Here is a 14,082-nt window from a genome sequence, read left to right on the forward strand (position 1 = left end):
ATTTTCATTTTTTAGTAATTTTTTTTTTTTTTTTTTTTTGCTTTTTCGTCTATCCAGTGTGTGCATGTGTTTTGTATGCGGAAGGGTGCGAGTGTGTGTGCGTGTGTGCTTGAGCTATTTTATAAAGCGCAAGCGCCAGCAATATTTGAACAAAAGAAATCTTAATCGATCATGTAATTCTTCTGATGCATAACCAATATTTTTTAATTGTCATTGAGGATGTATTTTTCTTTGCTTCAAATGGACAGTTCACCAGCATTAATATGGGCGTAGACAGCATGTATTTTATTGTATAACTATAGTAATGTCAGCGGGTCCGTAAAACCTGATGTCATTCACCTTGGCCTAGGACAATGTATTTAAAGGAGTGTCACCTTGCCTAACAGAGTACAGCAAGCGTAACACCATGGACGTAATACCGAGTCTTCTGCTTAGTGTGGCACTGTGTTCTACCTTGACGGTGTGTTTGCCCCAGCCTCGGGGGGAGGGGCCGTCAGCCAGCGGACTCCCTTCAGATTTCTTGTGGGGCGTGGCCACTGCCGCCTACCAGATAGAGGGCGCTTGGAAGGAAGACGGTGAGTTCGTTACCCTACCGTCATCAGTTTTAATAATTGCAAAACATCAGAAGATTTTTTATGCGATTAATTAACTTTGTATTCAGTTAATTTTATTTGTATGTATGCATCTATTTATTGGCACGTATCATGAACTTTTTGTTAGATGGTGTTCATCTATTTGTTAATTTTTACATTTATTCACATATTTGTTTGTATTTATTCACTTATTTATCTATTTATTTATCTATTTGGTTGGTGGTGACGGTTCATGGTTTATTAGTCATTTGAATAATTGGTCGGTCGATTTCACCTTGTCTTCTAGGTAAGGGCCCCAGTATTTGGGATGAGTACTCTCATAAGCCCGGTAATATTGACGACGGTTCCAATGGCGATGTTGCTTGTGACAGCTACCACAAATGGCAAGAAGATATGGAAATATTGAAACTTATGCGGGTAATGACGTAAAATTCTTATATCCCACATTCATATTTTTGTGAGAGTCAGTAGAATGCAATTTAAAAACAATGGGATCAAATGGCTAGAATTAGTAATAATGTAAATGACATTGCCTGTTTTGATATGATTAGTGATGACATTTAGCTTTATTATCTGTACAGATATATGTATCCAGCTACGATTTCGATAAAAAGCTACATTTATAGCGTATCTACGTCATTCTTCGATAATGCACGCTTATTGCAACGATATGATTCATTCCATGATCCGCAATGAACTAAAACTGGTTGATATTAACTTGTAGCAATAGCACGTCATGTCACATTCAAATTTTAGGAAAAATCCTAATATCGTTGAATTCGGTTCGTTTGATGAGCGATTTTATTGAGTTACAAGGTCATTTTGTGAACAAACCTACTAATTTTATTTTTGTAATCTAAAGCTATTTTTGCCCCCTCCCTGCACTGGATACACCCCGAATTTCAGAGATAACTGGAAATAAACCTCCATACATTATCAACATGCCTCTGCCGTCTCCAGTAACAGGAAACTCAGGGCGATCGAACATGTTTTACTACGCGTTTTCTTAACTTTAGGTCAAGCACTACCGCTTCTCCTTGTCTTGGCCAAGACTTCTGCCGGACGGGACCAAGGGTTCGTTGAACACCAAGGCCGTTGCTTACTACATGAACATCATCAAAGCCCTGAAGGACAATGGTATTATCCCACTGATAACACTCTACCACTGGGACTTGCCCAAAACACTACAGGACAAGTATGGCGGCTGGCTCAACGAGTCCATTATTCCGCTGTTCAAGGACTACGCCGAAGTTTGCTTTAAAACCTTTGGCGACCAGGTATAAAAATTATTAGAAATATTGTTTGAGGTTGGCTAAGTCACATACTTCTGGTCAATTTGATCCACACTAAGGTTTAAATCTAATAAATCTCAGTATCAAAATGGCCGTCGAATAAATGCATTTTATCGTAACCTTAATAGGATTGCAGGGGCGGATCTAGGATTATTTGAAGAGGGGGTCCATGGATGCGAAGCCGACCCTCCCTCCCCCCTCCTCCCAACACTTGGAGTGGGGTCCGCCGGGCATCGAATAATTTTTGTATTTTAGAGGGCGAACGTTGCCATTTTGTACGGTTTATGATTCAGCTAGTCAAAATTCTCATTTCAAGAGAGGACCAGAAATCGAGGGTGGTGGGTCAGGAATCCCCTGACCCCCCAATCCCCCCCCCCCTAAATATGCCACTGGATTGCTAGTAAGAGAAATGTGACATTTTGTTTCATTTTTACAGGTCAAACACTGGCTGACATTTAACGAGCCGTGGTGTGTATCTGTGCTGGGTTATGAGGTGGGACAAATGGCGCCGGGTATTAAACTGGCGGGAACCGGGGCCTACAGGGCCGCTCACACCATTCTAAAAGCACATGCCGAGGTGTACCACATGTACCATGAGAAATACAATACAGACAAATCAGGTACCAGTTGATAAAAAAAAACTTCGTTTAGGTCTTGTACAGACTTGACATTTAATATGGAATATTTCAGTTACGAAGGTATACCTAGGTAAAAATACGTTCTTTTTTCAAAAAACTCCGATTTCATATAAGATTTGTGAATGTAAAAGTATGCAGTCATGTGTGTCACTACCAATTAACTGACTTTCATGCATGTTGCGCTGCTACACTATGTAATTTGCAGTGATTTAATTGGGTAGTGTTCCTTTGGGCTGATCAAAGCTTGGCTTAGGCAAAGGTTGGTTCTGTCAAAAAAGTATCCATTCGGCAACTACTGCATAGAAAAATTTGAAATTTTGCATGCAAGCGGTCAGTTTTGCAGTGCGTAAGATGAGTCAAGAAGTGCACTACAAATTTGTTAATCTAAGGCAGAATGGCGCGAAAAAGACAGACATCACCAGACAGATCATAGCGCCAAACGGAACGGTCCCCACAGTTTTATAGAGTAATGCCCAGACTGATGTACCTACACAGAGGTCACCCCCAATGTATCAAAATTTTACCTACAGGGTACAGGACCCACTGTCTTTCGGGATACGCAGCTGCAACTAAACAAAAAACACTTAGTCCGTTCAGAACGAGGGGTAAATTGCCACTAAAATGCGTTTTTCAATGCCCTTAGCGAACACCAAACTGGTTTTAGCAGGTAAGAACACCAAATGACCTCCGAGGTACCCACTGTATACAGCAAAACATCGTCGTCTGTTTCTCTAATGAATTGGGGGCCATGAACGATTCTGGTTAGAACACTGAAACTGCGTGGCTTTCTTTATTGAGGTCAGATTTCACCTGTACCGCCCAATTAGTCAAAACAGAGTTTACAGATATCCAGAAGAGGCCTACGACGAAGCATATGCCGGGTCTAAAGTGACAAGGGTGATTGACAGCGTCAGTATTTGGAGTAGATTCCACATTGGTGCCAAAACACCAATGGTAGTCATCGACGAAAACCTGAACCAGATCAAATAAAGGGATAATCTCGGAACCACTTGACTATCATTTGATAGGGGGCACCTTAGGAACAATTCTAGGTTGCACGATGAGGTTGCAGGTTCACACAGAACACTTTTAATAGCAGATAACTTACAGAACCAAGGGAATGAGCAGCTACCCTGGTCATCAAAATCGCCTCATTTGAACCACATAGACAATATTTCGGTAGACCATTACTCACCAATCAACTGCCTACATGTCCTACAACAAAACTGGACCAGATTGGACAATTTCAGACCGATGCCTAGAATGCTATTCCAGATTGAACTCTTAAAACCTACCCTCAAGAAATGCCTTGCCGCTTGAGAGCGCTGGCAACAGCCACGAAGAGGCCAGGCGTAACAACGACCATTACTGTGACTAGCAACTGACATGAGGGTCTTTTGTGAAGCGTATTACCCTTTTACAGACGATAATTTGGAGACTATGGAGATCCAAAATATCTCTTTTAATGTGAGTCGTATGACATAGAAAAGGCAATGTGTTTTTGTTTGTTTCTCTGGCGAATTCCATTAATGAACTGATGTCACAATGACATCAAATAGATAATTTAAAGTTATTAAAACACGATTTTTATCCTTATTTTCATTTATCAGTCAGCAAAATAGGAAAAAACTGATAAAAAATTATTTCGAAAAAAATATTCCATATTAAATGTCAAGTCTGTATATGATCTTGTTTTATGTGATGTATAGAGGCACAAGAAAGGACTTTAGAAGAAGAATGGATTAAGATTTTTGTAGAGCACCTTATTTTTCAGATGACATAATGTTGCTCATGAATCAAATCTAAGACTTGCACCCTGAGCTTCAGAGCTAACTTGACGCTAACCTTTTCACTGTAGCCTATCTCCATCGTGTCAAGTAACCTCTGACCAGATTTGATTGCCTCCGCCGCCCGCCAATCAAATTTAAAAGCCCGCACTCAATGACTCATTAAACGATCTAGCAGATGAACGCGAACGAGTCAAAGCGCGCTTTGTTCAAATCCGGACCAATCAAAGATAAGGCTGAATATCAGGGACTTGCCGTAACCTGTGGGCAGCACGCAAATAACATCGTCTCTCAGTAGATAATGATGCAGGGCCTCAAACTGCTAGACCCTATGGTTTCAATTCCGATTTACTCATATTTTGCAAAGAATCAAGAGATAACTTAACACATTCTTTTTCGTAGTCACTCGCCTTGCTTTCTTTGTGTACGGTAATACACTCGGAACTACTCGGATGTCTCCGCACTCGACAATAACTATGTTGTTAAAAATACACTGGCGCTTATTGGACGCCCTGACATTTGGGAGGACCCTTTTAAAATATCCATGACCGCACTCTCTTCCATAATAAAACCGCTTATCCAAATCTCTTATAGTTCGGCCTTTAAAGCTCACCTAGCATCCCTGAACACGGAGGGTAAAAAATTACGTACCTACAGTACCTTCAAAAAAGATTTTAAAAGAGAAATATACACACAGTTAATCCACAAACCCAAATCTACATTCCTTTGCAAATTCAGGATAAGTGCCCACAATTTGGCAATTGAAAAGGGGAGACACATGAATCCTAAAATACCCATAGAGAAAAGGCTATGCACGGTGTGCAACATGGGGTCAGTTGAAGATGAGTTCCATTTTATGATGATATGCCCCTCTTATGCTCCACTAAGAGCCATATTCCTTAACCAGGTTAAAGATATACTGGGCAGTGCAGCCCCTGAGTCCATCAGTGACCTTTTTATTACCGTACTGCAATGTAATGATTTTGATATTGCAAAATGCACAACTAATTTTCTTTATGATTGTTTTAAAGCTAGGGATATGAAAATTGCATCCATGCTGAATAAAACCTAGATTAACTGACGATGCAGTTTTCATATCCCCCTAAATAATAGTTAGTTTAATATAAGGTTTAGTGTAGCCTATTCTAGTTGAATCAGTTTTTTTTTTTTTTTAATTATCCCTATATTGATCTTTATTGAGTAGTACATGTACTTTCCCTGCTTTAGTATAGACATTATATAATGTATATCAAACTGTATATGGTAATCACTCTGCGGATTACTTCTTGTATTTGTATTTGATCATGCCCGGATGTAGGGCGATTGTCAATAAACTTCTGATCTGTTAGTATGGAGCTTGCGGAATCAGCCGAGGATTGCCGATTGACGGTCAACCAATCAGCGTTTTCACCAAACTTTGGTGAAAAATTTTGAAACATGGATTTGATTGGCTTATATAAACGAGGTCAAACTATTTTCGTCAGAGGTTACTTGACACGATGGAGATAGGCTACAGTGAAAAGGTTAGTGTCAAGTTAGCTCTGAAGCTCAGGGTGAAGACTTGCGACTTTACTGAAAATATGTGAACATCATCTGTTGTTCCAAACCTTTAAAAGTAAATTCATTGGTAATAAATGCATTTTTAAATTACACTTTAAATACTCTCTAGGTAAAATCTCGATCACGTTAAACTCGGACTGGTCTGAGCCAAAGACGAAGAAGGCTGAGGACGCCGAGGCCGCAGAGAGGAGCCAGCAGTTCTCCCTTGGCTGGTTCGCACACCCCGTCTACGCCAACGGTGATTACCCGGATGTCATGAAATGGACCGTGGGAAATAGGAGTAAGGCAGAAAACCTTAACCAGTCCAGGTTACCCGAGTTCACTGACGACGAGAAAGCAAGGATAAAAGGTTTGAAAATATTCGCAGTTATGGCATATTGTCATGTTTATTATCAAAAAACTTCACAAGCATTCTAATTGATCGCTATGATGATAAAGAGGCAAGCACGTACATGTAAAAAAGTTTGTTCAAATTATTATCAAATGCAAAATTATTCATTGTCCCTTTAGGCACCTTTGACTTTTTCGGCCTAAATACCTACAGTACCAACCTGATCACGGGGGCCAAAACCACCGGCGCCGGCTACTTCCAAGACATCGGAGTGGCCTCTTCTAAAGACCCGAAATGGAAAACGTGCGTATGGAAAACTGTGGCCGTAGTGTTCTTTAGTATGATGAGGATTTTGTAAGGATTTTGTGGCTGTTGATTTTAGCAGAACTAGTACCATCAGTTTTATAAGTAATATCACTTTTTTTGTGAAAACAGTGCTATAATCTTTATTTTCAGTAATTATCAAACGGACGTCAGTGGCAATAGCAATCGCTTTAAAAGTCTTAGGTCAAAACCGTCATATATCTGAATGACATTTTCTTGGCTTATCTTCAGATCTGGCTCGTCTTGGCTGACGGTGGTGCCGTGGGGCATGCGGCGGATTTTGAACTGGATCAAGAAGCAGTACGCCAACCCGCCCGTGATCATCACGGAGAACGGCATCTCGGACAGGAACACCACCATCCCTGGAATATACCGGGATTACTGGAGGATAGGTTACTACCGCGGATACATTAGTAACATGATTGACGGTAAGGACAGATATCAGACGACTAAATGACAATGTAAAAAAGTTAGGCGTGTCTCTATGTAAACAGTTTAAGGCTTTGGCTTTTTTTTCCCACCTATAACAAAAAGAGTGCGTTCCCAGTAAATCTATTGTATAATGTATTTCGAAATAACTCCGCGGGGACCTGTATTTAATACAAGCAGATTAACATGTTAACACGCCTTCCCTGGCGTTGAGTAGAATACAGAAAAGTTAGTGACTATATGAGTGCGTTGAAAAACAGGCCCTGCGGAGTTGGTTCGGACTACCTAGTGCAATAGTTTCATTCTAAACGCACCCTAAGATAGTAGAGTGTTTGAGGGCTGAGGGTCACGCCCTAAAGTAATATTATGTAATTCAGCAAGTGTGATTTCCTTATCACATGGACGGTACCTTTATCGGCGATTATCTAGGCCTAAGTGAATACGCTTAATTGTGAGTGAAATCTGTGTTGAGACAGTGGTGCCTTACTTTTTTTAGGTCTAGGCTTACTATAGTATTTCTTATCGAACATCATCAGTTGACAGTGTTACATCTGTTGCAAATCCTCTGTCACAACTAACACAGTTTCACTATCTCAACTAACACATTTTCATTCCAGCGGTAGTTCAGGATAAATGCAACGTGATAGGATACACTGCCTGGTCGGTGATGGACAACTTCGAGTGGTCTCGAGGATACTCGGAAAAGTTCGGCATGTACCACGTGAATTTCAGTGATCCTCAGCGTCCGAGAACGCCCAAGGAGTCGTCCGTTTATTACTCAATGATCATCAAGGCTAACGGCATCCCGAAATATACTCCACGATCTTTTCATGTGGTAGATGAAAATTAATTTCAGTTTGATAAAAACCACCTAGAAATGGGCGTTTTTTTCACCCATCTTTAAGGAACACATTTTGCGGTTTTAAATTTAATATGAATCGTTTACCAACCAAGGTGTAATCAGAATAGGACAATTCACATTGGGCTACATTAAATTAATTTTTAGCAACAACACGCTTATGGTTATGTTATCAGTAAAAAAAGACGTATTGCCATCCACGGTGGTGCAACCCACAAAGGCTTGAAGAGACCAGTGCCTGTCAATGGTCGACGATGTGGTCGTATTGTTCCCCGTCATTGCACCCGTTATCGTCCACAGGTGACGTGGAATCGATATCCAAATGCTGTTATCGCATGTTTGCAAGTCATCTACTCATCTACAGTAAAGGAGACATATTGCATATGATGTTGTATAGCTTGTATTAACATGCAAAAACAATTGCTGTTGCTGATATTGTCATGCTTAAAATGAAGGTACCGGTGTATTAATTTTGTTGATATTAGTTAATTTTGTTAATATTAGTTTGTTGATTATCCTAATATGCGACATTGATATATATGATACTGGCTATTTTCGAATAATAAACGGCATCTCCAAACAGAGCAAAGTTAAGGTGGTCGTTGTATGGACTGTAAATATTCACCAAGATACGCTATTTCTACAGTATTTTATGGTCTTGCAACTCTATTACCAGGCTACTTTAAGTCAATTCCTCTTTCTATATTGCAGACGACACGGAAACCATAATCAAAACCCTACACTGACTGTGGCACCTTTTTTGTTACGAAATCTTCCTTTAAGTGTGTATGGGGAAAATGGGTTTCGCTCACATGAGATAAGGACGTCTTAAATTTTTCTATTTTTCTTAAACAAGGATTTCTGACATGAAATTAAGTGATTGTTGTTGACTTCATAGAAAAACACCAATTTCATAACTGTACGAAAGTTGTTGACTTCATAGAAAAAAACCAAAATTTTTAACTGTTCCGGCATACTATTGTTCTTCAAAACTCTGTCATTATCTACCATCACTAAAATCCTTCCGGATCCCACCACATAATATCTTTTAAAATCATTACAAATTATGCTGAATGAACCGCAGCTTCAGAAAACCCATTATTTCTTTTTCGAGGGGGAGGGATGGTATAAATTCAAATTTTTCTCAAAGACAAATTCTCAACATTGGGAGGGAAGAATTTCATGTATGTGTTTATTTATGTATATTTACATCATACTTCAATACGGCTGTCTTGATGTCGTGTTTTTTTTGTTTGTTTTTGTTTTATTCTAATAATTTGGTAAATGCCTAATGTTTATCCCCCCCATCCAATTGAAATTGGAATGAATACGTTTCTCTGTTGAATGGTAATTTACATGCTGTATGGCATTTTGTCTTCCTGACTCACGACAAGCGACCAAATTTATGCCCAGGTAAATATTTCCTACAGTATTATGCGTTACTATGAACACAGGGGTGCAAGTGTCGTCTGCTCTGAACTGTCGTCTGCTGAGAGCACACGGCTGGAGGCACACCGCGGGATAAATTGGCATTTAAAACAAGCTTGATTTGAATATTTCGTCAATTCTCTTCGTGCTTGTGAGCAATTAAAATATCAGAAGAAAAGTTCTATCTTTTTGGGTGTCGCAGTTGGCGAAGACAGACTGCGCTGAGCGGCACAGAAGTAAGTGAAGCCATTTTATGTAATTTTTTGATTCTGTATTTTGAACTGTCATCGATTATTATTATCATTTCTTTGATATGATTTTATTGTCACCTTTGACATTAGTGAAAATGTGTTTTAAAGGTGCCAAGAAAAAGACAAAACCTACTAAAGAATTTTAACTTGAAATTTATGTAATATTTTGTGTACCAATTCTGTACCCTAAATCGATTACCGACGAATCTATGCCGTCTACAATGACAGATTCAAAATGACATGCCGCACTTTTAGAAAAACAGTATGAATCCTATCGCTCAATTACCCAGATTTTATCTCAATTAGGAATGGTTTTAACTGATTTTGGTCGCTAGTTAAAAGACAGTGAAGTCGAGTGTGATAGCTCAAATGGAACTTTATACAGTAGCCTAGTGTGATCGTCAAATGGACAGTTAAAGAGCGCTGCTTTCAGAAAATTGTCAACTCTTCTCTGGAAAAATTGCGCCAGGAAGTAGCAATTTGAAGAAAACCATTTATCAAGTTACGTATTGTTACTAACAGTTTTAACAGGGAGCCAGTGAGTTGATCTCATCTGAAAGAAGAAAAGTGGACGAAACGACTGGAATTTTACGACGGGGACATCAGCGTGAAATGGATACTGAATAATCTTTACGTGACTTCAGTGTCCATTCTTTACTGTCTTTATTGGAATACTCATTGGAATACATAAGCGCAGTAAAAATAAGTTTTTTTACAGTAATCAGATGGGCGAGATGTTTTCCTCCACAGCCACTTTTTACCTGCAGCTCGTTTTTCATGAAATTTACTGACCGAATTAAATTGGAGATAAGAACGCGTGCGACACGACTTGTCGCCTTGTTAATGGTACCATAAATAAGGCAGAAGGACCCTGAGCAATATAGACGAACTTTTAAGAATGTAATACCGTCTTTATACTTTCCAAAAAGGTGCCAATTGCTTCTGAGGTTTTGGCATGCATGCCTGTTTCTCAGTAAATGCATTTTCTTGACCAGGACCAGGAGAGAGAGAGAGAGAGAGTTTACGTGCAAACGGTGGGGTGTTTGTTTGTATACCGACTGCGTATATGAGTATGAATGATTCAGTAGCTTCCCAGTACACTCTTTATTCTTAATTGAGTGTTTTCTCTTTGTTCATAGGAACTTTGTGTTTATAATGAAGTGAGGGGAAACAACGCTGACAGATTTATCACTCATTAATACAGAATATCATTTATCTCCAGTACCATGTTATGATGAAGACATCCTTATCATACAGTATGATATATCTTCAAAATATTCTTTATACTTAATATTATATGATGGCACAAACAGTGTGTGCTAAATGGTATACAAGGGAGGGTTACAGATTATCCTCAGCGAGGTCTTCAACACCGGGGTAACAGAATAATTAAACCTATCTAGTGTATATTGTTAATATGCCATACCGTGTGGTCACATAAACCATGCCAGGTGAACTGGTAAAACATCTTCACTGCTCTGACTCATAACACGACTGGGCGGCGGTTAACATTAAGCACATTACAGATTAATTCTAACAGGTTTTCCTCATACAGACAGTGGGCCGTGATGCGTATGCAGATTACCGAGGTGTTTGGTGGCATTACATTGTTACCCTTTATTATCAGTTATATTTATAAGTTTAAAATATTTTGCAGGGTCACTAGAAATGATTTTAGCTTTTCTTTTTCTATTTTTGGAATTTCCCCATTTTTTTAAACAAAAGGACTTAGTTCGCGTGGACATCATATGTGCATTTTGAGATGTTTATTTTATTTTATTTCCTTATTTATTTTTGAATTTATCAACTAATTCAACGTCATTTTCGAGATGGATCATAGTAATATTCTTCCATGGAAATCAGTTTATTGTACCACCAGCGTTAGCGCTGGCGGTACACATGGTTTCGGTCCCGTCCGGATCGTTCCGCCGGCTCCGCCGGCTCCGCCGGCTCCGTTGGCTCCGCCGGCTCCGCCGGACGGCTACCGTTACCGCTTCTCCTCCTAGACGGTAAGGGCCCCCGTACCCATCTCATGGATTTAGGTCACCTATAATCTCAACTCGTTCCACGTAAAATTTGGGCTTTGTCGGTATTGGGGTCTGGGTGTGGCACTCATTGCAATGCACCCTTGTCTAAAAATGGCAAAATTAAATGCTAATTATCTACCCTACGGAAGGAGTTATGGGAAAAATTTCTATAGACGGCTTTCCAAAAGTCATATGTGTAGATTTCAAATATATCCTTGGATTTGACCTTTGACCTCTACTTCAAGGTCAAATGGGCCAAAATTTTCAAAAAAATGAAATTTTTACGAAAAAAATTTTTTTTGCCCTGTTATTAAGACACCACACAGACTTAACCAATAATATTATTGGAAAGTGTTACCCTTCAGGTCATCTTTCATCTCCATGAATTTGGGGTCAATCGGTGCATTTTCACGGGAGTAGCAGCCATAAGATACCGAAACTGAAAACTGTCTCTAATTCGGGAACCGTTAATGCTAGAGACCCATTCTTTTTTGCATTTTGTAGAGCATGTAAAGCCCAACACTGGAGGTGGTCTCGGTTTTTTTGTATTCCATACGGTTTTCGAGTTACGCTGTATCAAAAAGTACATATTGGTGGTAAAAGCAAAATGTGCAGTACGGTAATGGATAATAAATTTTGAACTCTGGAAAAATAAAACATAAGGCTTGGCAAAGCAGACAACTTGTGTTCAAAAATGACATTATTTCATCAAATTTGAACTTCTGAAACTTCAGAACACCTCCTATTTCAAGAATTTTGACCAAAATGACATTTTCTTTATTTTAATTAATTTTTTCTGTACGAAATTTAAGGCACATTATGGTAACTCCAAAATTATAACATCTAGTCCCTTATATCTCCAAAACTGGCAGAGATAGGTCCATAGTTACTATTGAACTTGAATAGGAAGTCATATACTGGCAATCTAAATGTGACCTTGAAATTTACCTTTGACCTACTTTTCACCATGAACTGAACTTTGCAAATTTTTCTTCCCTTTTATCTCCAAAACTGGCAGAGATAGGTCCATAGTTACTATTGAACTTGAATAGGAAGTCATATACTGGCAATCTAAATGTGACCTTAAAATTGACCTTTGACCTACTTTACACCATGAACTGAATTTTGCAAATTTTGCTTTCCTTTTATCTCCAAAACTGGCAGAGATAGGTCCGTAGTTACTATTGAAGTTGAATAGGAAGTCATATACTGGCAATCTTACTATGACCTTGAAATTGACTTTTGACCTACTTTTCACCATGAACTGAACTTTGCAAATTTTTCTTCCCTTTTATCTCCAAAACTGGCAGAGATAGGTCCATAGTTACTATTGAACTTGAATAGGAAGTCATATACTGGCAATCTAAATGTGACCTTGAAATTGACCTTTGACCTACTTTACACCATGAACTGAATTTTGCAAATTTTGCTTTCCTTTTATCTCCAAAACTGGCAGAGGTAGGTCCGTAGTTTCTATTGAACTTGACTAGGAAGTCATATGCTGGCAATCTATATGTGACATTAAAATTGACCTTTGACCTACTTTTCACCATGAACTGAATTTTGCAAATTTTGCAAATTTTGCTTTCCTTTTATCTCCAAAACTGGCAGAGATAGGTCCGTAGTTACTATTGAACTTGAATAGGAAGTCATATACTGGCAATCTAAATGTGACCTTAAAATTGACCTTTGACCTACTTTTCACCATAAACTGAACTTTGCAAAATTTGCTTCCCTTTTATCTCCAAAACTGGCAGAGATAGGTCCATAGTTACTCTTGAACTTGAATAGGAAGTCATATACTGGCAATCTAAATGTGACCTTGAAATTGACCTTTGACCTACTTTACACCATGAACTGAATTTTGCAAATTTTGCTTTCCTTTTATCTCCAAAACTGGCAGAGGTAGGTCCGTAGTTACTATTGAACTTGACTAGGAAGTCATATGCTGGCAATCTATATGTGACATTAAAATTGACCTTTGACCTACTTTTCACCATGAACTGAATTTTGCAAATTTTGCAAATTTTGCTTTCCTTTTATCTCCAAAACTGGCAGAGATAGGTCCGTAGTTACTATTGAACTTGAATAGGAAGTCATATACTGGCAATCTAAATGTGACCTTAAAATTGACCTTTGACCTACTTTTCACCATAAACTGAACTTTGCAAAATTTGCTTCCCTTTTATCTCCAAAACTGGCAGAGATAGGTCCATAGTTACTCTTGAACTTGAATAGGAAGTCATATACTGGCAATCTAAATGTGACCTTAAAATTGACCTTTGACCTACTTTACACCATGAACTGAATTTTGCAAATTTTGTTTTCCTTTTATCTCCAAAACTGGCTGAGATAGGTCCGTAGTTACTATTGAACTTGAATAGGAAGTCATATACTGGCAATCTAAATGTGACCTTAAAATTGACCTTTGACCTACTTTTCACCATAAACTGAACTTTGCAAATTTTGCTTCCCTTTTATCTCCAAAACTGGCAGAGATAGGTCCATAGTTACTATTGAACTTGAATAGGAAGTCACATACTGGCAATCTAAATGTGACCTT

At 38.8% G+C, this 14,082-nt stretch overlaps 2 protein-coding genes across 2 annotated transcripts in view; both read left to right on the plus strand.

Moving 5' to 3' along the window:
• The first annotated feature begins 159 nt into the window (after positions 1–159).
• LOC106176968 (myrosinase 1) lies at positions 160–8,280 on the plus strand. The gene is made up of 8 exons (XM_087011824.1): positions 160–575; positions 880–1,010; positions 1,610–1,870; positions 2,322–2,505; positions 5,980–6,219; positions 6,381–6,504; positions 6,757–6,953; positions 7,572–8,280. Exons 1-8 carry the CDS (start codon positions 407–409, stop codon positions 7,802–7,804), a joined length of 1,539 nt encoding a protein of 512 aa, XP_086867950.1. The 5' UTR covers positions 160–406; the 3' UTR covers positions 7,805–8,280.
• Positions 8,281–9,298: 1,018 nt separating this feature from the next.
• The window catches only part of LOC106176978 (chitin synthase chs-2), a 39,335-nt gene continuing 34,551 nt past the window's right edge, over positions 9,299–14,082 (plus strand). Inside the window, exon 1 of the mRNA XM_087010493.1 lies at positions 9,299–9,477. The gene's annotated coding sequence lies outside the window, so the exon portion shown is untranslated. The remainder of the gene's footprint in view (positions 9,478–14,082) is intronic.

Source organism: Lingula anatina, chromosome 4 (genome assembly GCF_051362555.1).
Source record: "Lingula anatina isolate TDL-2025a chromosome 4, LinAna3.0, whole genome shotgun sequence".
Classification (NCBI taxonomy): Eukaryota; Metazoa; Brachiopoda; class Lingulata; order Lingulida; family Lingulidae; genus Lingula; species Lingula anatina.